This window comes from Ornithorhynchus anatinus, chromosome 20 (assembly GCF_004115215.2).
Source record: "Ornithorhynchus anatinus isolate Pmale09 chromosome 20, mOrnAna1.pri.v4, whole genome shotgun sequence".
Classification (NCBI taxonomy): Eukaryota; Metazoa; Chordata; class Mammalia; order Monotremata; family Ornithorhynchidae; genus Ornithorhynchus; species Ornithorhynchus anatinus.
In genome coordinates, this window is record NC_041747.1 from 10,718,745 (window position 1) to 10,741,853 (window position 23,109).

A 23,109-nucleotide genomic window follows, 5' to 3' on the forward strand; every position below is an offset into this window, starting at 1 on the left:
TGTATTAAGCATTTGGGAAATGCAACAGAGTTGGTAGAGACATTTCCTGCCCTCAAGGAGCTTAGAGTCTGGAAGGGGAAATAGATATTCTCCTTGCTTTCTGGATGATTCACTTCTTTCTTTGCTGATTTTCACAGGTACAAACTCCTGACGGACGTATTCCTGGGAGAGAGAAAGAAACTGTCTGCAGCGGAGAAATGCCGTCTGGTTCTTCAGCAGTGTAAATTACAAGGCTGGCAGGTTGGTGACCTACAAACAACAAAGATATACATTTAGAGTTTAGCTTCCTCAACTGTAAATTGGGACTCATTACCTGTTCTCCCTCCTACTTAGACCGTGAGCCCCATTTGGGACAGGGACTGGGTCCAACTTGAAGATCTTGAATTCACTCTAGTGCCTAGAACAGTGCTTGACACATAGCAAGCACTTAAATACCACAATTGTTATTATTAATATTAGGGTTTTAAATAGAGAGCTGAGTAACTTCTCTTATGGTGATCCTCCAGAGCTTTACTGCCTGAATGGATTTTTTTGTGATACTTGTTAAGCACTTACCATGTGTCGAACAGTGCTCGGGGTAGATGCAAGATAATCAGGTTGGACACTGCCCCTGTCCCACTGGGGGCTCACAGTCTAAGTTGGAGGGAGGAGGATTTAATTTCCATTTACAGATGAGGTAACTGGGCAAGTGATTTGCCCAAAGTCACAGAGCAGACAAGTGGCAGAGCAGGGATTTAGAACCCAGGTCCTCTGACTCCCAGACCCAGGCTCTTTCCACTAGGCCACTTGCTTCCCACTGTTCAGAGGTCCTTATTATAGGCAAGGCGTCCACTGTACTGTATTCTCTGGAAATGAGTCAGGCAGCCTGATTTACTGACGTACAGCAACTGCTAACAGGAACTCACTGAGTTGGGAGAGGGGATCATGAGGCACACCTGAGTGAGTGGGCAGACCGAGGAGAGCCCAATTAACTTTCCATACTTCTCCGCTAAAAGCTTTTCAAAGAATTGCAGAGGTAGCAGTAGGTCTAGAAGCCAAGAAAATATAAAATCACTTTGATTCTTTTTTCCCCCCTTCCATTATAACCTAAATCTCACAAGTGCTCTTTGGGTTTTCAGCCCACAATCTTACTGCTGACTTTATATCGATGGAGCATTCCGATTCTGACTGTATTGATTCTCAGCTACCTCAGACAGAGAGCTTCACTCACCTTTGAAGTTCACGTAGACCCAAAAGCAGCACGGAGGGAAAAGTTTAATTATGTGCTCTGATTCTTTCCCCAAGGGCTTGGAGGAGCTATAGATAGCGTTTCTCAGGGAGGAAGTGCATGATGCAGGTAGGACCGAGAATCGAACATGCAGTGTTTTCTCCAAAGGAGGGGAAAGCTGTACTTGTAAGGCAGAAATATTTCAAAACTAGTGCCTGGTAATATGAGGTCGGTCAGTGAAAAATAATCACCTAATGGGGAAAGGTTTGGAGGTGATGGAAGGAATTGATGTGGAGACCCTTGAGTCAGGAATGGCAGAGCAGGGAAATGGTAGCTGTAAAGTGTGACTGGAGAATCCTGAGGAGGAAGCAGTGTGGCTTAATGAAAGAGCAACAGCTTGAGAGTCAGAGGTCGTGCGTTCAAATCCCGGCTCCACCACCTGTCTGCTGTGTGACCTAGGGCAAGACACTTAACTTCTCTGTGCCTCAGTTCTCTCTTCTGTAAAATGGGGATTGAGACTGTGAACCCCACGTGGGACAACCTGATTACCTTATATCTACCCCAGTGCTTGGCACATAGTAAGCACTTAATAAATGCCATCATCATCATCACTTACCTGCTGTGTGACCTTAGACAAGTTACTTACCATCTCAGTACCTCACTTTCCTGAAATATAAAATGGAGATTTACTGTTCTCCCTCCTAATTAGATTCTGAGCCTCATGTGAAACAGGGACTGTGTCTGACCTGATTATCTTATATCTACCCCAGCGCTTAGAAAGGGCTTAGCATGGCCTAGTGGAAAGAGCAAGGGCCTGGGTGTCAGAGGACCTCTAGACTGTAAGCTTGTTGTGGTCAGGGAATGTATCTGTTTACTGTTCTACTGTACTCTCCCAAGCGCTTAGTACAGTGCTCCACACACAGTAAGTGCTGGATAAATACGATTGGCTGACTGGGTTGTAATCCTGGCTGTGCCAATTAATTGCCATGTGATCCTGGGCAAGTCACCTAACTTCCCTGTGCCTCAGTTTCCTCAACTATAAAATGGGGATTCCATGCCTGTTTTTTTGTTCGTTTTTTTAAAATGGTGTTTGTTAAGCACTTACTGTATGCCCGCCATTTTACTCCCCCTCTTCTTTAGACTGTGAGACCCAGGTGGGACAGGGACTGTGCCCAACCTGATTAACTTGTATCTACCCCAGCATTTAGAACAGTGCTCAACACCTGGTAAGTCCTTAACAAATAACATAATAACAACTGAGAGTCAGACTGCCACTGGCAAAAATTATATCACACCGATGCAGCCCCTGGCAGTAGGACATAGACCTAAGCATACATCAATCTAAGAAAAATAGGATGAGAGCAAAAAATTGAGATGTACAGCCTGAATATAGCCCAGGCTTTTGGGGATGGCGCAGAGAGAATGGAAAGAGCATATTAGAGGGAATTGATTAGGCAGAAGAAGAGGGTAGTGCTTATGAAACGAAGTGAACTGATGGTGGGGATTTGCTGATTGAGGCCCAAGAATTAGTCTAATGTAGAAAAACCTTTTAGAGAAAATGAAAGCAACGCCAGCTCATTAATCTGTGATATAGAACTAAACCTTGAAGAGTAGTACCCATAATAATAGCTGTAATAATAACTGTAGTCAGAGAGTAGTCGCAGCTGTAAAAATAGTAATAACTAGTAATACTAACTAAATTCCTCTCCCCCACCTTCAAAACCTTATTGAAGGCCCATCTCCTTCAAGAACCCTCCCTGCCTAAGCCCTCTTTTCCTTCTCTTCCACTCCCATCTGCATTGCCCTGACTTGCTCCCTTTATTCTTTCCCTGTCCCAAGCCCCCTGCACTTATGCCCCTATCTGTAATTTTATTTATTTATATTAATATCTGTCTCCCCCCAAGACTGTAAGCTCGTTGTGGGCAAGGAATGTGTGTTATTGTTGTGTTGTGCTCTCCCAAGCGCTTAGTACAGTGCTGGGCACCCAGTAAGTGCTCAATAAATACGATCGGTTGGCCAGTAATGGGAGCAACTGTAGGAGTCGTAACCATAGTATCAGTAACTATGAAAGAATAACTGTAGTAGCGACTGCCATAGTATAGTAGCAGTAACCGACACAGTAGTAATTACTATAGAGTAACAACAATTAGGTGCGTAGTCGGTACAGAATAACCAAGTAACATGTTTCCTGTCCACCAGGATCTTACACCAAAAGGGGAGAAACAAACCAAAAAGTATTTCCAGGAGATTTAAAAAAAAAAAAAGCCTTCAGAGATTCATGAGTGCTAAGGAGGATGTAAAAAGTTTTCTAAATGCTAAAGGTGGAGGAAGCAATGAGATGACTCAGGGTGCTGGGAAATTATTCAAGGAAAGATTGTTGGCGAAGGGGGGATTTAAGGAGAGATTAGAATGCGGGGAGAGTTGTGGTCTGTCTGATGTGGGGAGGGAGGGAATTCCAAGTGGGGGAAACAGCGTAAGGGAGGAGTTGGAGGCAGGAGAGAGGAGAGTGAGGTACAGCTGGTAACTTGGCTTAGGAGGACCAAAGACAGTGAGTTGGGTGGGGAAGGAAATAGAGAGATAAGGTGGGGCCAGATGGTGGAGAGCCTTAAGGTTGACTGTGAACAGTTTCTGCTTTAGGCGAACAGGCACAGGGAGCCAGTCAGAAGGAGCTGTTTGGGTGAAGCAACAGAATGGTATCCAATGCACAACTCAATTGAGATTTTAGGCCGAGTTTTGATCTTTTCTGACTGATCATGGGCATGGAACTTTCTGAGCTTCCTTCTTGGACCATTGTTAGAGGCAGCACTGCCTGAGAATTGTGTAAAATAGAAAACCAGGACAGGGTCTGGGTCTTACCTTCTCTAAACTGTAGGCTTCCTTGTGATTAGGGAATGTGTCTACCAACTCTCTTGTACTGTACTCTTCCAAGCACATAGTACAGTGCTCTGCATACACAGAAAGCATTCAAATACTACTGATTAATTCCCACCTTTGTATTCTCTCCCTTAGTTTAGTACAGTGTCCTGCACACAGAGGTCATAGGTTCTAATCCCAGCTCCACTACTTGTCTGCATCTCAGTTATCTCCTCTGTAAATTGGGGATTGAGACTGTGAGCCCCATGTGGGACAAGGACTGTGTCCAGCCCAATTTGCTTGTGTTTACTCCAGTGCCTAGTAGAGTGTCTGGCACATAGTAAGTGATTAACAAATGTCATTAAAATGAGAAAGAGAGAGAGAGAGAGACTTACCAGCAGACCTCACAGGACATGGATTCCTCTTACAGCTACCGATTAGGAAGGTGTTTCACTCACTGAGTAAAAATTTCATGAAGATCAGGATGCAAAGTGGCAGTCTTGAAAGCAGAGCTGGGCCCTGGATGGATAGAATCTTACTATCAGTGGCATCACTTTGAAAACAATGGATAGATTTTTATATACTCACATGCACTTCTCACAGTGCTGTACATTGTACTGTACTCTCACAGGTGCTTATTACAGTGCTTTGCCCAGAGAAAGAACTCAATAAATATCATTGGTTGACATGTGCATAAAATATGCATATGTATTTTTACGTGTGTGTCGGGGAGGTGTAAATGAGTGTGTGTGTGTATGCTTGTATATGTATTTGCAAGGGGACTTTATCTGAAAAAACAATGCCTTCCTTATGGTGCATGAAGTGCAGATTCTCTGACAGACATCTAACAAGACATGAAAATGATTTTTGGTGAGCCTTGTCATTTATGTAAAATGAAAATCATTGAAGCTAATACCTAGCAGAAAAAAATATATAAGTGGCACGATCTGATTTTCACACGTTTTATATGAATCAACCGGTTTTAGAATAATTTCTCCAGTGTAGTTATTTGAGTGCTATATTCATTTAAAGCCATCTGGATGAATGACTCATGCAGAAACAAAGCTGTCAAATTGCCGGTTTACAGGGTGTTGAAGCCCTGCTGTAAACCAAGGAAATGTTCACAGCACAGGAGAAATTTGGGGCTCGTGGTTGACAATCTTTAATATGAATAATTGTGCTTCCCTTTCCTCACCCCACCCCCCCGCCACCCCCTTTTAAGAAGGCCATCAAAGTCATAGAGTGGAACGTGCATTTGGAAGAGAAATGTGTAAAACACAATTTTCTTGGGTGAAGAATACCACCACAGGTCTTTCAAAAATAAGAATGCAGAATTCTAAAAAGAATGCAGTGTGTGCACTGCACAGTGAGGATGGTTTTAATAATAATAATGTTGGTATTTGTTAAGCGCTTACTATGTGCAGAGCACTGTTCTAAGCGCTGGGGTAGACACAGGGTCATCAGGTTGTCCCACGTGGGGCTCACAGTCTTAATCCCCATTTTACAGATGAGGGAACTGAGGCCCAGAGAAGTGAAGTGACTTGCCCACAGTCACACAGCTGACAAGGGGCAGAGCCGGGATTCAAACCCATGACCTCTGACTCCAAAGCCCGGGCTCTTTCCACTGAGCCACGCTGGTTTTGACTCTCCCATGTCTCAGCCCCACAGCACTTATATCCATATCTGTAATTTTATTTATATTAATGTCTGTCATCCCTCCCCCGCCAAACTGTAAGCTCCTTATGGGCAGGGAATTTGTCTTTCATACTGTTATGATTGTACACTCCCAACCACTTAGTAGAGTGCTCTGCATACAGTAAGCACTCAATTTAAAAAAACTGACTGGCTGACTATCTAGACATTACTAGCCGACACTTTTTCAATCACAAAGAGCAAGCCCCCTTTGACTGCTCTCCAAAACATAACAGAAAACCAATGAAGGCAGAGTGATGTGTCGCTGGGAGTCAGAGGGTTCTAATCCCAGCTCCACCACATACCTCATGTAGGACCTTGGGCAAGTCACTTAACTGGTCTGACTTTACAGAATGGGAATTCAATACCTGTTTTCTCTCCTGCTTAGACCGTGACCCCCATGTGGGACCTGATTAACTTGTTTCTACCCCAGCGTTTAGTACAATGCTTGGCATACAGTAAGCACTGAACAAATTCCACAATTATTAATATTATTATTACCATTGGTTGCTTTGTATTTCTTTCCTGTAAACTCGCTGTGGACAGGGAACGTGTCTGGCAATTCTCTTGTATAGTACTCACCCAAGCATTTAGTACAGTACTCTGCACATAGTAAGCACTCAGTAAATAGCATCGATAATGATGAACCAAAGAAAAGGAGAGAAAATAGACAAGTACGAGGACTAGCAGATGGAGCACAGGCCTGGACGTCAGAAGGATGTGGATTCTAATTCCAGCTCCACCAGTTGTCTGAGTGACGTTGGGCAAGTCACTTAATAACTCTGTGCCTCAGCAACCTAATCTCAAATGGGGATTAAGGCCTTGAGCCCCATGTGCGACAGGGACTGTGTCCAACCTGATTAGTTTGTCTCTACCTTAACTCTAAATACAGTGCTTGGCATATAGTAGGCATTTGACAAACACTTAAAAACACTTAAAAAATTGATACAAAGGTTTTGAATACAAATCCATATTGCTAATATTGCAGATAGTTTTCAGAGAATATTCCAGATCTCCTTTGGTGACTCTCCTGAAGTCATATTTAGAAAACTCCTTGTAATTCAAAGAATGACATGCTCACCAGACCTTCAAATAAAAAAGGAGGTTGGAGGATTTATCATTTTGCTGGTCTTAAACAGAGCAATGAAAAAAGAACAATAAAATGAAAATGTAAAAATATAAAAAAAGTTTTCTGAGCCCTTTTCTTATTCATCCCAAGAGAAGATGATGATTTGGGATGGTTAGCTCTTATTAGTGTAATAAATTAATGGTTTATAGCCTTTGTTTTACCACTGAAGTAGCACTTCAACCCTTCTCTATAAATCAGTAGAAGGTATAAACTGGAAAATAGCCCATAAAACTCATCCTTGTCATGGATTCCTTTCTTCTGTGGAGTTATTGATGCTGAAAATATTTCAGCTTTATAAACCCACGTGTGCCTCCTGGATTCAGCCTCATTCTAGCACTGTTCTCCTTATACAAAATGTCCATTACCTTCCCCGGTGCTCTGGATGCATTAATATTACAGATTTTTTTGTTTTTAATAGTATCTGTTAGGCGCTTAACTATGTCACAAACATTGTTTTAAGAGCTAGTGTAGACAGTGCTTAGAACAGTGCTTGGCACATAGTAAGCGCTTAACAAATACCAAGATTATTATTTCAAGTTAATTAGGTTGAACACAGGCCGTACCCCACATGGTGCTCACTGTCTAAGTAGAAGGGAGAATGAATTTGAATTTGACCATGCTGTAGAGAGGTGTGGTTTTGTAAGGAACCTTGAAACCAATAACTTCCTCCTGGTCATCCAGCAGTTTATCCTACACAGAAATAGTGGAGAGGGGAAAAAAAAATACCCCTGATGCATTGCTCTTAAATACAGATATGGATTCCCTCTGGTAGAAAAGGGTAAGCTCCTGGCGAGGAGTACCATTTTGCTATTCTCTATTTCCCAAGCACCTTGTACAGGGCTCTGCATTGAAGTGGCCAGAGTTGGCCTGGTGCCTGGAATTCCCCTACCTGCTCCGCAGCAAGAGAGCAGAAGAGGATCGGAACTCAGGAAGTGGTCAAGGATCTAGTAAAAGATGGACAGAGCTATAAATAAGGGGCAAGGGAATTAAAAAATACCACTAATGAAATGTGGTATTTGTTAAGTGCTTACTGTGTTCCAGGCACTGGGATACAATATAATCCTTCCTCATATCAGACAGATAATTGCTCTACCCACCTTCAAAACTTCTTGAAGGCACAACTCCTCCAAGAAGCCTTCCCTGACAAAGCCCTCCTCTCCTCTTCACCCCCTCCCTTCTGCACTGCTCTCCCCCGTAGACTGTAAACTCAGAGAAGCAGCATGGCTCAGTGGAAAGAGCCCGGGCTTAGGAGTCAGAGGTCATGGGTTCTAATCCCAGCTCCGCCACTTGTCAGCTGTGTGACTTTGGGCAAGTCACTTCATTTCTCGATGCCTCAGTTACCCCATCTGTAAAAGGGGGATTAAGACTGTGAGCCTCATGTGGGACAACCTAATTACCTTGTATCTATCCCAGCACTTAGAACAGTGCTTGGCACATAGTAAGCGCTTAACAAATACCAACATTATTATTATGGGCAGGGAACATATCTGTTATTCTGTTATATTGTACTCTCCCTAGTGCTTCGAATAGTGCTCTGCAGTTAGTAAGCACTCAATAAATACACTTGATTGATTGATTGAAGAATACTTCAAGCACCTTGTTTCATTGCAGAATCCTTCTTATTTACTATCGGGGGCCAGAGATGAGGTTAAAGCCTCATGTAACTGATTCCTCGTCTCAGACTTCACAAATGAATCTCTCTCTTTCGCCTCTCCTCTCTTTGCACGTCTTCCTACCCGCTGTCTTTTATCCCTGCTTTCATTTCCAGATTTCTGCTTGTTCTCTCTGAAGCTGATTGCTTTTTTAATAATCTGTCTGAACCAAACCACAAACCCACAAGTAAATGGATATACAAACATTCACACACTTATCCACACCCACACACCTGCATTCACAAAAATGCACTCGCCTTATATGGACTCCCATATTCCCATATATTCGTGGTATTTGTTAAGTGCTCACTATGTGCCCAGCACTGTACTAAACTTGGGGCTCACAGTCCAAGTGGGAGGGAAGACCATTATAGAATCCCCATTTTTAGATGAGAAAATTGAAACCCAGAAAAGTTAAATGACTTGCCTAAAATCACACAACAGGCAAGTGGTGGAGTCTGGATTTGAACCCGGGTTTTCTGTCTCACAACTTGTGCTCTTTCCGCTATTACAATGCATACCCATACAAGGATGTACACGGTACATATTCACCTAGATATCCATACACTTACTATACACACAGTACACACACTTTCACATAGACGTCCACAGACTTATGCATCCACACAGAATATTGGAACCGTCATACACGTTGGCTCATCTCCTGCATGTTCTGATTATGATTCCAGGTGACTTTTGCCTTAATTTTAAAATAAAGTTAGTCATTTTCCTTTCATAGAAAACTCCTTTGCCATTCTCATGAGCAACTGAAAAGCTTCATGTCATTTTAATTGGCACATCATTTTCTCCCCTGTGATCCAGCTTTTTCTTTCAACTTATTACCATTAGGAAGCAATTACATTATTATTATCTAATGATGAAAGCTGAAGGAAATAAAGCTCATCGCATAAAGGACATAAATAATGTATATGCTGGTTGGGAATTGACAAAGCATTTGCCAAGTTTTGAAAAAGACACTGAATTGTAACAAAAAAGACTTGCTCCCTGTAACTTTGGATATCATCATTTTTCTGCAGACATCAATATGAAAGAAGGCAATTTTTGCAGTATTTCTTTTTTCAATTTCATTAATGCACATTGAAAATGTGTTTCATTGTGTAAAATATCATTAGATTATAACTTTATTTTTTTCTTTTGTGGGAGGCTATTTTGAAAGAACTGCCAGAAACACACAGCACTCCCACAAATTGCCTTTTTTAAAACTCAAAGAACGACTTCACAGATTCCCTTGACACCTACTAAGTATGAGCTAATACAGCCTCCGTGCCACCTACACACCATCTCATCAGTCCTCCCGACATTTGGAAAGTCTGTACTTCCACATCCTACACCTTAAGAAAAAAAAAATCCCTGAACACTAACAGCAATAATTGAAGCTTTGGAAGTCATCAATGACAACTTCACTTCATCTTTTAAAATCTGTCACTTCATAGAATAACATTTAAGAACCCTAATGGTTTTCTAATAAAAATAGCTGTGTCTGTAATTCACAGATGGTTTTCTTTTACAAGGCTCAGAATGACATTCACATTTCAATATCAGCGAAGAACACTTTGTCACCCAGGCATGGCTAAGCATAGAATGTCCAAGTCGGAGAACATATTCACCCTCCCTTCTTTTTCCCTGGCCGATAAATAGATTCCTAAGAAGGGAAACATGATTCCAACCGTAAGGAACTGGAAGAGTTTCCCAAATCAATCAGTGGTATTTATTGGGTGCTTACTATATGCAGAGTACTGCACTAAGCCCTTGGGAGAGTACAGTACAATAATTAACAGACATGTTCCCTGCCCATAATGAGCTTACCATCTAGAAGGGGAGGCGGACATTAATTAGAACAGTCTAGAGGGGGAAACAGACAGTAATACGAATAAAACAGTCTGGGGGGGAGAAAGACATTAATATAAATAAGACATTAATAAAACAGATGAGGAAATAGAGACCCAGCCAAAATCAGATGCCTACCTCACGTCAGCTCTTCCTTTCCACGAGTGGATTCGTTCGGTGTGCTGAGAAACAGACCACCCTTCATGGCGGGTGATTCATTTCCGACTCATCTTGGGGAACTGGCCACATGAAATTAGCAAATCTTGTTTGTTTCTCACGGCCCCAGGAAGCTACTCACGGCCCCAGGAAGCTCTGTAAATGTCAGATGTCAGCGGAAGCGTTGTTTCAGTCACGGCGGCGCATCCGCCGAAGACATGGAAGGACGGACATGAAGACAGTAGGCTTTCTCTCTCTTTGGGATGTGAATTTTGCTCATGACATGGAAATACTGGAAACAGATAATCGGATTACATACCCACACCCTTTGGGAAGAGAAGCAATAAAACTTTAATATGAACCGATTCGTTTGTCATCCACCAAGGATAGGTATTCCAGCTAGTCTACCCTTGTCTTAGGAAAGTTATTCCCAGGAATGGGGAAGTGCCCCACAGATTCAAGTATCAGGGGCTTTGCTGTTGGTGTTATTGAGTTCCATTCGATTAGGAGGGTCTGGCACACCTCCAGGTTTGACTTGGTCTTGATAGGGACCAGTGATGTGGGAAGTCCCATATTTCTAGTAGCTGTCACACCAGTGATCGCAAACAGAATCGCCTGTGGATCCTGCTGACAGCCAAATGGATTCAGCCATTTAAAAATGCAAATGAATGAGGGGATTGTTGGGGGGGAGTAACCTGTTTCAACCGACCAAATAAAAACCAAAGAGAAATAGGAGGGAGTTAGGAACCTCCTGCTGGTCAGAAACCGGTCACGGGAGGAAGTGAAGGGAAGGCTAGCCCTTGGCCAAGTTGTCCCCAAATAATTATTATGACTGTTATGCCATTTACTAAGCACTTGTACGTGCGAGGGTGAATACAAGGCTGTGAGATTGAACCCAGTCCCGGTCCCAAATGGGGCCCACAGCCTAGCTCAGTCCTGTTTTACAGCTGAGGAAATAGAGACTCAGAGAAGTTAAATAACTTGCCTGAGGACACCCAGGAAACTGGGATTAGAACCAGAATCTTAAAACCTGGGCCCCAGGCCATGCCCCTACCCTCAATCAAGCTATTTACTGAGGGCTTACCTTGTGCAGAGCATTGAACTAAGCAATGCAGCAGAGTTGGTAGACCCATTCCCAGCTCACAACAAGCTTATTAAAGTCTAGAGGGGGAGACAGACATTGATATAAATAACCATGACACCCCTAAAGACTGTAAGGTGCTTGTTGGCCAGACCCCATCTAATACATGTATTGTATTGGACCTTTCCAACCACTTAGTGCGGTACTCTGCATGCTGATAATAGGGTCAAACTGGATGGCAGACGGTGACCTCAGAATTAATCCACAACTAGGACCATCAGATCATGCTTCCCAGAGACCCCTCCCCCTGAAAAAGTGGCATAAAAAGATCAGTTTGATCCTGTTATCTTATTCAATCTCAGACAGCAGATCCTGTTTTGTAGTTACTAGGTGAAAGTACCTAGCCCGGCCTTCAGATGTCTGGGGTTCTTTTGCCAACTCTTAAGTGTAGAAGCAGAAGTGTCAGTTGCTTGCCAAAGCATCTGTAAACTTGCATTAGGCTCACTGATGTTTACCCAGCATGCACAGGACACTTAATTAGGTGTTTGGAAATATGCAGTGGGAGTAGAAGAAATGTTACCTGCCCTGGAGAAGCTTACTTCCAGTGGGAAGAAACAGCAAGCCCTGTATATTGGAAACAAGAATGAAGAGTGAAAAGGGAGCTGGGGTGTAGTGTGAAAAAGTAGAAAAGAGAGGGGAAGACTAATTGTAGAGAGCCTTGAACTCAATGATCAGAAGTTTCTACTTGACAATTTTGAGATTTTTTTTGAAGACGGGAGTGGTGTGTTGTGAACAGTATTTTAGGAAAGAGGATCCAGGCAGTTAAATGTAGGGTAGACTGAAAGTCAGAGGAAGCTGAAGTCAGGGAGACCGGTGAGGGGAAGCTGATGCAGCAGACTATCTAGGAAGGGACAAGGGCTTGGATCAGGTTGGTGGCCTTGAAGGTGAAGAGGAAGGGGCAGACGTGGATAATTTTGTGGAGGAAATATTGGCATGATAGCCAAACCAAATGTGGAAAGTAAATATACTGGCTCCACCACTTATCTTCTGTGTGACTTGACTTCTCTGTCCCTCAGTTCCCTCATCTGCAAAATGGGATTCAATACCTGTTCTCCCTCCTACTTAGACTGTGAGCCCCGCATGAGACCTGATTCTCTTGTATCTACCCCGTTGCTTAGTATAGTGTTTGGAACATAGTAAGCGCTTAACAAATGCCATAGATATCATTACAAGAGTCAAAAATGACCCCATCATTGTGAGGTGATGGACAGTTCTACACTGTCCATCCTTCTTCTCTGAATTCTCACTTATTTACTGGTCTCTTTTAGCTTTTGATAGAATATTGTCCTCAGTAGGGAGACACCACCCCCCCATGCCTTCATGGACACCAGAAAAAGAGTTCCAGGGACATGAGGTATACAGCCTAATGTCAATAATAATAATAATTACTATTATTATGGTATTTGTTAAGTGCTTACCTTGTGTCAAGCACTGATCTGAGGTCTGGGGTAGATACAAGGTAATCAGGTTGTCCCACATGGGGCTCACAATCTTAATCTCCATTTTACAAATGAGGTAACAGGCACAAAGAAGTGAAGTGGCTTGCCCAGGGTCAAACAACAGACAAATGGCAGAGGCAGAATTAGAACCCACATCCTCTGACTCCCAAGCCTGTGTTCTTGCCGCTAGCCATGCTGCTTCTCTGCTTTCAAGAGGTTGTAAGCCAGCAACCTTGTCTACCCACCCTATTGTACTGAACTCTCCCCAGCACTTAGTAGCGAGCTGTGCACACAGTAAGAGGTCAATAATTATGATAATGTTCGTATTTGTTTGTTAAGCGCTTACTATGTGCCGAGCACTGTTCTAAGCACTTGGGTAGACACAGGGGAATCAGGTTGTCCCACGTGGGGCTCACAACCCCCAATAAAGGCCACTGATAGGTGGATTGATATTCAGCCTAGCCTAGAGCTTTCTTTCTGGGGAACCCTAGACCTCTCTTGTTTGCAACAGAGCCTTAGAGTTTCTCTCCCACTTTGGTCTCAAGACAGTGCTGCTACCAAGCCTTGGAACTCAAGGAAAACAACTGAGCCGGAAAAACAAACAAACCCAGAAACAAAAACATCTGTTCTGTATCTCTACTGGACAGAGGGCAAGCTAGCAGAAACCCAGACTGTGATATAGCTTGTTGTGGTCAGGGATGGGTCTGTTTATTGTTATTTTGTCCTCTCCCAAGTGCTTAGTATAGAAGTAAGCACTCAATAAATATGAATGAATGAACGAATAAAACTAAACAAATGGCCACTTTAGATGTTGACCGGTTGGAGGAGCAGGCAGAAAGGTTAAAAATGCACCCAGTGACTTACAGAAGATTGAATGCAAGCCACTTGCCGGGGGGAAGGTGAAAATTCTGAAGTCGTATAGATTTCAATCAATCAATGGTATTTATTGAGTGCTTACTGTGTGCAGAGCACTGTACTAAATGCTGAGATAGCACAGTACACCAACATTTTATTAAGGTCACAAGGAGCTTAAGTCTAGAGGAGAGTTGCTGGCTATTTGGGGTTGAACCTCCATTTTCAGCTGCATGCTCAGACCTGCAATGGTTCAGCAAACATTCAGGGGAGATCTGGGGAAATTCAGTAAAGGAACAATGCTCTTGTTCTGAAAATATCCATTCCCTTTACCCTGGGATGCCAGCATTAGCCTAAGGCCTGTAGATAACCACAAAATGAAATGTGCCATTCTTTTGATAGCCTTCAAACCATGCTGGGCAAGCCTAGAACCCCACTTTCTACAATATCAACTCTCTAAGGCCTTAGAACAGTGCCACACATACAGTAAGTGCTCAATAAACACCATTGATTGATGTAGGCCGGCATAGAAATGGCACTGGCCCATCCTACACGGACGGGAGAGAGGAGAGATTGATCAACTCCAAGCTGTCCATGCTGCCCCCCTCCCCCTTCCTCGGGTTCTCTCTGGGAACACCGTTCATGTCCGTAAGGATGTGCTTATGGTAGTATAAAGGGGGCTTTGTTGGACGGGGAAAGGAAGAAAACAGGGTGTCAAGCAATCGTTATTATTTTTTTCCATGCTAATCCCCACCTTCATCAACATGAGATGTTTGAGGCCCCTGACAGGCCCGCCTTTGAAATGGATCAAGGCCATCTTCTGAGAAGGGGGTATTGTGTCTTCACAAAGCAACTGGCAGAATCACCAGGGCTCCTGGAATATCAAGCTCCAGCTCACTGCCTCCACCAACAGATGAGCAACACATGAGCTTGTAAATTCTCCCTCCCTCTCAGACTGTGAGCCCCAGGTGGAAAAAACTGGGGCATATCAACTTCTATCTCCCCCAGTCCTTAGTGCTTGGCACATAGTAAGTGCTTAATAAATACCCAATAACAATTGTATGATTATTATAGTCTCCCAAGTGCTTAGTACAGTGCTTTCCACACAATAGTTATGACTGAATGAATATGATTTACCTATATTATTATTCTGTGCCTAGGAATTGGTGTGTCAGCCTACTCTGGGACTATATTCTGGCAAAAAAAAAAGCTAGTGGTTGTATCTGTGGCTGGAATCTCATTTTGGCCCTGAGGGTGAAAAGTAGCATGGCTTAGTGGAAAGAGCACAGGCCTGTATTCTAATTCTGACTCCACCATTTGCCTGCTGTGTGACCTTGGTCAAGTCACTTAACTTGTCTGTGTCCCGGTTTTCTCATCTGTAAAACGGAGATTTTCCCTTCTCTCCCTTCCCTTCTTAGACTGTGAGCCCCTCTTAGGACATGGACTGTGTCCAACCTGATTGTCTTGTACCTATGCCTGCAGTTAGCCCAGTTCTTGGCAAATAGTAAGTGCTTAAATACTACAGTTCTTATGGCAGTCCCTGGCTCACCCACTCCTCTTAGGGCATCAAGGGTATAAGATCCACTGGGCAGCCAAGCTATCTGTTGGGGGTCAGAGGGGTAAACGTTCACTTCCTTAACAACCCGAGCCGGCCTCCCCACTCCACGAGCCCCCAGGTTAATAACTCCCCCCTCTCAGAAGGACAGTTCAGGGGCCCTGGTCTCATCCTAGGTCAGTGTCCTCCCCTAGCCTCTCAGCTAAGCCCAGAGTGTCCTGAGGAGTCACCTTGGACCCAGGCTCTAGTCAGTCAGTCAGTCCCTCAGTTGTATTTATTGAGCACTTAGGGTATGCAGAGTACTATACTAAGCGTTTGGGAGAGTACCATATGGCACTATAACAGACACATTCCCTGCCTACAATGAGTTTACAGTCTAGAGAGGGAGACAGACAGTAATATAAATAAATTGCCAATATGGACATAAATGCTGTAGGGCTGGGAGGAGATGGTAAATAAAGGGAGCAAGTCAGGGTGACAAAGGGAGTGGAAGAAGAGGAAAGGAGGGTGGATTTCCTTGAGGGGGTATCCCGAGGGTCCAGGCTCAGTATGATTGACTCAGGGACCCCAGAAAAAGTTCCATAAAGGAGTGATAACAACAGTGGTACTTGTTAAAAGCTTATTATGTGTCAAGCACTCTTCTAAGTGCTGGGGTAGAGTGCAAGGTAATCAGGTTGGACACATGGGACTCGACTTAATCCCCATTTTACAGATGAGGTAACTGAGGCCCAGAGAAATTAAGTTACTTGCCCAAGGTCACATAGCAGACAAGTGGCAGATCCAGGATTAGAACCCAGATTCTTCTGATTCCCAGGCTCACGCTCTATCCACTATGCCATGCTGCTTAAAGGTACCAGCCTGGAATTTTCCTGGGAGAGTTCCAAAATCCTAAAGCATCCTCATGGGGCGGTTCTGGGGGCTCTGGTGACCTGGAAATTGGGAAAAAGAGGATGTGGCTTAGCGGTAAGCACACAGGATCAGGAGTCAGTCAATCAATGGTATCTACTGAGCACTTACTATGTGCAGACCACTGGACTAAGCGCTTAACACTCAGTGTCGAGAGACATTTAGAGTCATATTACCCTGGTTCAAACCCTGGCCCTGCCTCTTGCCTGCCCGCATGACCTCGGGTGAGCCTTAACTCCTCTGTGCCTCAGTTTTCTCATCTGTAAAATTGGGTTGAATCTGCCCTGGGATGATTTGTCTACTAGACTACACTTCTTGTGAGCAAGGAACATGTCTACCATCTCTGCTATATTATACTCTCCCAAGTGCTCAATACAGTGCTCTGCACACAGTAAGCACTCAATAAATGTGCCTGATTGATGGATTAAAATATCTATTCTCTCTCCCCCTTATACTGTGATCACCAGGATTATGTCTCATCTGATTGCTTTGTATCCACCCCAGTGCTTGGCACATAGCCCTTAACAAATATCACAATTATAATTATTCTACCCCTTAACAAATATCACAATTATAATTATTCCTCCCACCACCCAGCTGCCCCTTAGCCGACTCCCAGGCCTCTTGAGACATTCCTCAATTTGATGGATCTTTTGGTGTTTGGGGGGAAGGGAGGAAGGGAGACAGATATTGGTAGCAATCTCGTTGGTTCCTTTCCAGCCCTCAAGGAGAAAAGTCTCTCCCCCGTGATTACTTACCCACCGTCAGGGCTGGCTCTTTCTTGTGGTTGAATAGTCTCCCTGCTGTTTCTGTTTCAGACAGGCATCCGCAAAGTGTTTCTCAAATACCGGCACGTTGACCATCTCGTTGACGTGGGCCTTCAGCTGCAGAGGAAAATTATAACCTGTCAAAAAGGTAACAATCATAAACCAATCTTTCCGAGTAGTCTTCTGGTGTACCTTAAATACAAGGCCATTAGATGGGACCCACAGCTTTGAAACTCTGTGGACGAATCTAGGCTTCTGTCGGTGGACCCGTGCCTTTTTTTTTTTTTAATGGCATTTGTTACACGCTATGTGCCAGACACTGTTCTAAGCACTGGGGCAGTTACAAGCTAATCAAGTTGGACATAGTCCTTGTCCCACATGGAGGTCGCAGTCTTAATCCCCATTTTACAGATGAGGTAATTGAGGCCCAGAGAAATACATAGCCATAATATATTTCAATGTCTGTTTTCCCGTCTAGAATGTAAGGTCGTTGTGGGCGGGGAATGCAGCTACCAACTCTGTTGTACTCTCCCTAGCACTTAGTATAGTGCTCTGCACACCAACTAAGTGCTCAATAAATACCATTACTATACCATTGATTGAACGAACAGCAGGCAATTTCCTCCACCTTCACTTTTCCTATTGTTAAAATATAAACAATGTCGGATCAGGTGCTTGTGGAGATTTGGGGGATTTAGTTGTGTTTTTCTCCAAAACTATGTTCCTCCAAGCTTCAATCGTTCTGGTTTTTATCCTGCACTATTTTATATTCATGGAAGACTGGCTGTCCTTTTAGCTGTTTACATTTTTCCTTTAGATTAGTTCAGCATGTCTGTTTTGCCATTTAACTTAATACTGCCGCATTCCAAAGTAACTAAACATTCAGTTTTACCGTCTGAAAAAGGCTGAAGCGTTTTAGTTGTCTGCATAGTTTCCCCAGAGCCATAATTGTAGAAAGCTGTGTTCATTTTTTCCCCTCATGCAATCAAGCAGGCATCAAAATGGAAACTAGAGATAAACCACATTTTTGTCCTTTCTGGGGAGCGATGGAATTTGTTAAGAGCTTAATTGTTTCCCAGTTCCCAAACAGTGTTTCTCTTATGCTAGGCAGATCCGATTATCACTAAAAGTAACCAGGTTTGTCGGTTTTCTTCCAGTCATTTAAAAAAAAAAAAAATTCCTATCATACCTCTTTTTCCAGCCACATACACAAACATACCCTCTTCCTCCTTCATAGTCTGGGCCTATGAAACCTATGACTTGTGGACCGCAGGTAGACTGAGGTGATCTATCATTCACATTTATTGAGTGCTTACTTGGGAGAGTACTAAGCGCTTGGGAGAGTTCAGTTCGTAGTATAACAGTTCGTAGACAAGTTCCCTGCCCACACCAAGTGTAAAATGTAGAAGGGGAGAAAGGCGTTAATATGAATAAATTATGAATATGGACGTAAGTGCTGTGGAACAGAGCGAGGGGTGAATGGAGTAAATCCAAGTACAAGGGCGATGCAGAAGGGAGTGGGAGAAGAGGAAATGAAGACAGTCTGGGAAGGCCTCTTGGAGGAGATGGGCCTTCAATAAGGCAAGCAAGAACTCCTCGGGTGAAAATGGGGAGTTGAGGATTGGGGGTATAGGAAGACGTTGTCCATCTTGCAGTTCATGTCCTCGTCTCCCTTTTTTACATCCCATTCTTGGACCTCTCCATCCCTACCCTCACGGCAGCACCCCCTTCACAAGGTGACGCTGGAAGGAAACCAAGGAGAGAGAGTTCTGTTCACCGATTTCATTTCCTTCAGCCCTGTGGAATGAGAATGCTTTTGGCGGTTATTGTTTTGTACATGATTCATTAGAGTTTTGCTTTTTTGACTGCATTGTGCGATCGTGCACCCCCAAATTACTACCCAAGCCCACTCCCACAGCACATTATGTCCACAAAGTGGACCTCAGAGTGTTCAATAGTAAGGAATAATGTGGAATCATAAATGAGTACTTTTGCCTTGGACAAGGAAGGTGAAAAACAGTCTTTTCTTGTCCCAGTTCCCGCAAGCAAAACACTTCCTAATGACTGGTGCCTTTGAGAGGCAGGGTGACGTAGAAGAAAGAGAACAGGATAGGGAGAAGACCTGGATTCTAATCCTGGCTTCGCCACTTGCCTTCTGCATGACCTCGGCCAAGTCACTTCACTTCCCTTTGCCCCAGTTTTGTCATCTGTAACTTGGGGATTCGAAACCTGTTCTCCATTCTACTCAGATTGTGACCTCTGTTTGGGGCAGGGACTGTCTCCAACCTGATTATCTTAATCAGGTTTAATTAATCCTAGCACTAAACGCAACATGGCTTAGTAGATAGATCACAGGCCTGGGAGTCAGAGGACGTGTGTTCTAATCCCAGCTCTTCCACTCGTCTGTGTGGCTTTGGGCAAGCCACTTTACTTCTCAGGGTCCCAGTTCCCTCATCTGTAAAATGGGGATTATGACTGTGAGTCTTATGTGGAACAGGGACTTTGTCCAACCTGATTATCTGGTATCTAGCCCAGCTCTTAGTACAGTGCCTGACACTTAGTAAGCCGTAAGCTCATCGTGGGCAGGAAATGTTTCTCTTTATAGTTATATTGTACTCTCCCAAGCACTTAGAAAAGTGTCCAGCACACAGTAAGCACTCAATAAATGTGACTGAATGAAAAGTCAATAAATACCATAATTATTGCTATTTGCCTGGCACATGATAAGTGCTTAGCACCACAGTTACTATTATTACAGTGCACAACCCATAGTAAGCTCTTACCCTATACCACAGTCATTATCATTATTGCCGCTCCTTGTTTTTCCTTGGTCGGTAAACGGCAGTTGCAAGGGGCTTTCTGGCCCGCCAGCATCTTCGCCGAAAGATGAGCCTCAGAGAGCAGGAGGCAGATCCCATCGCCAGTTTCGTCAGCCAGCACACAGAGAGTCCGGGCAGGAAAGCCTCAGGCGCGTCCAACATCGCCCATGAAGGTGACCGGCTCCATGGTGACGTGAACTCCTACCCCAAGGAGAGGCTCGATGCCCGACACAGACGGGAAGAAGATGCTAAAAGGTCAGCCAGGAGAATGATTTGGTCTGTTTATTGTACTCTCCCAAGTGCTTAGTACAGTGCTCTGAACACAGTAAGTGCTCAATAAATACCATGGAATGAATCTGAACACTTGGTCCTAGGAGATGCTCAGCAAAATCTCCTGCCCAGTTTTGGGGCATCAATAATAATGGCCTGGGCATCAAAGAAAAAGATGGCCAGTATTTTGCCTCCCATCTAGACACACAAATCAGGAGGGCATGCCATGGGGGTCAACATGTTTGATTGGCTCTGAGTTTCACCTCTGAGAGCTGTGTTTGGTTCTGGGCATCATCTCATAGCTATGATTGACTCTGAGCATAGCCTTAGAGAGCACCATCTCTGAAAGCTGTGATGGGCCCTCGGCATCATTTAAGAGCTGTGATTGGCTCTGATCGTGGATTGCCTCAGAGCAAGTCCAAGTGTCGGTCACTTGGGAGCACTGATTTGGGGGGTGGTTGGGTCCCAGAGATACTGCCTCCTGAAGTGCTGCTTCCACATGGGAATTCTTGCTTATTTTTTCTTTAACCTTATTCTGACACCACGGCTATTCATCTCTGCTCCACGCCGAGGATGTCTCAGTGGGTGGTGGGTAAGGACGCCCACGTTTGAGTGAGGATGTGGGTGTGTCTCAAGAATGCTGGGGATGGGACTGTCTGAATTGTGGCCTAGTGGAAGGAGCACACGTTTTGTAGTCAGGGGACTTGGAATCCAATCCCAGATCTGCCACTTGCCTGTTGTGTGACGTTGGGCAAGTCACTTAACTTCTCTGTGTCTCTCAGTTTCCTCATTTGTAAATGGGGAATATATGCCTTTTTATGGTATTTGTTAAGTGCTTACTATGATCCAGACACTAAACGCTGGGGTAGTTGCAAGCTAATCAGGCTGGATACAGTCCCTGTCCCACATGGGAGCCACATTCTGTCCTCCTTTCCCCATAGAATGTGTCCCTCATGTAGGACAGGGACTGTCTCTGACCTGATTATATTTTATCTACCCCAGTGCTTAATACATACTAGGCACTTAATACTCATTATTAATACTGTTGAGATGATATGAATGAGTCTTCCTTGGTCTTTTCCTCTAATACGTAACTTTTTACTTCTCTCCTTCTTTCAGAAAGAGCTGTATTTGTATATATAGTGTCCTATTAGATCCTCTTTAAAGCTCTCACACAAATCATATCTCTAATACGTGAGAGATATGTTTTGTGTGAGAGCTTTAAAGAGGATTTAAATCTATTTTATTAATGGATTAGCTACTACTCATTCAACCATATTAAATAAGTCACCGTAGTGCACACAACCCAATGACAGCCACAACATCTGCGTCAGAAGTCACCAGTTGATATATAGTAGTTGTTGCATCTTGTCAGTGTCTCCAACTCTCTCCGATTTTAACACAAATAACATTTCAGTATTAGTAAACAGACTGAAGAGGGCTTTTAAAAATTCCCTACAAGTCCACTGGTCATAATGGAGAGTTAGCACACCCTTGGAAAGTGGCCAGAATGATTAATAAGGAGCCACTCGGGAACATAAGGGAAGAAGCGTGGCCTCATGGAAAGAGCCTGGGCCTCGGTGGCAGAGGACCTGGGTTCTAATCCCCTCCCCTTTTCTGCTGTGTGACCTTGGGCTGGTCACTTCACATCTCTGTACCTCAGTCTCCTCATCTGAAGAATAGGGACTATATCCTTCTCCCACCACGTAGGTCTGAACCCTATGTGGACGGGGACTGTGTCCAACCTGAGTAGTACAGCGCTCGGTACACAGTAAATGCTCAATAAGTACTATTATTATCACTGTCATTACTGAGTCGATTCAGAAAGGAGAAATGTATCTATTGTTTCTACTCTCCAGAAAGATACATCTCCATTGCCAGTGAGAAAAGAATTGCATTTGCTACTTCTCTTTGAATGCTGAGCTCAAATTAGACAATTTCAAGACCACCTGTTCTAGCTCATCCCAGCATTATTCCTCTCCTGCGGAAGAGAGAGGCACCTGTACGTAATAGTGACAGTGCCACTAACAACAGAAACCCATTCTCTGTGACTAGAATTCGCTTGTCACAAAGCTGTTTATTTTTCCACAATGCCTCGCTGTGTCTCATCAGAAACAACTCCCTCTTGCCTTCACTGTGTCAGATGATTTTTATTAAAGTAAAAGTGACAGAATGTCACTTGTTAATTAGCTTCAAAAATCCTAGTGATTAAATACTGAAGAAATCCCTTTGTAGGAAAGACTGTAATTAAACATCACAGCAAAAACAAATTATTTACTCAACACGGAGCTTGCATCTTCAGTTATTTCATTGGCCACATGGGCCTCTGACTAAATTCTAAAGTCTAATTCCAACTCAACTGGCTAGCCATCACACAGAAATATAATTATCAAAACAAATCCTCGAGAGTCTGTTTGTAAAAATAAGGCACTGACATCGTCTTATTAGTACATGATTACACAGCCTGGTAAAGCCAGGAGACTTCCCCCCCGCCCTTCTTGGTGCTAAATTGCTATTAATTTTTTTTTATGGCCGAGGGAATAATATTTATTATGTTCTCTGATGGAACTGAAAAATAACTATCATTTGCAATTAGTTTATGTATTACCCTGATGTAAAACTCGGGACTAAGTGATTTGCGTAGTTATTTATTGGACATACATAGTGCCCTTGACCAAGGCCAAGACATTCAGACAAGGAATCCAACAAAATAATTTTGATGGCAAAATAATCACGCTACATTTCAATAAACAATTGCGGATAGTGTTTAGAAGGCAAGTCACAATCAGGAAGAGGCTGAGAAGGCACCCTGAGATAAGGCCA

General features: G+C 43.6%; 1 protein-coding gene and 2 long non-coding RNA genes across 5 annotated transcripts in view; 1 reads left to right on the forward strand and 2 right to left on the reverse strand.

Annotated features, from left to right (window-relative positions):
* Nucleotides 1–23,109, forward strand: part of MYO16 (myosin XVI) — a 247,065-nt gene that overhangs the window by 196,824 nt on the left and 27,132 nt on the right. For all 3 annotated transcript variants that reach the window (XM_029047892.1, XM_029047891.1, XM_007668660.3), the window contains 3 exons: nucleotides 138–240; nucleotides 17,249–17,345; nucleotides 20,043–20,271. In XM_029047892.1, coding sequence (XP_028903725.1) covers nucleotides 138–240; nucleotides 17,249–17,345; nucleotides 20,043–20,271 — 429 coding nt within the window. The remainder of the gene's footprint in view (nucleotides 1–137; nucleotides 241–17,248; nucleotides 17,346–20,042; nucleotides 20,272–23,109) is intronic.
* On the reverse strand, nucleotides 163–11,662 carry LOC103170472. Its single transcript, XR_486200.2, has 4 exons — nucleotides 11,622–11,662; nucleotides 10,520–10,829; nucleotides 4,456–4,579; nucleotides 163–249 (listed from the first exon to the last, which is right to left on the reverse strand). It is a non-coding gene; the product is annotated as an uncharacterized LOC103170472 (long non-coding RNA).
* The window catches only part of LOC120638001, a 34,246-nt gene continuing 22,796 nt past the window's right edge, over nucleotides 11,660–23,109 (reverse strand). The window contains exons 3-5 of the long non-coding RNA XR_005661181.1: nucleotides 17,189–17,314; nucleotides 12,199–12,242; nucleotides 11,660–11,698 (exon numbers count right to left, since the gene is read on the reverse strand). This is a non-coding gene — a long non-coding RNA (uncharacterized LOC120638001). The remainder of the gene's footprint in view (nucleotides 11,699–12,198; nucleotides 12,243–17,188; nucleotides 17,315–23,109) is intronic.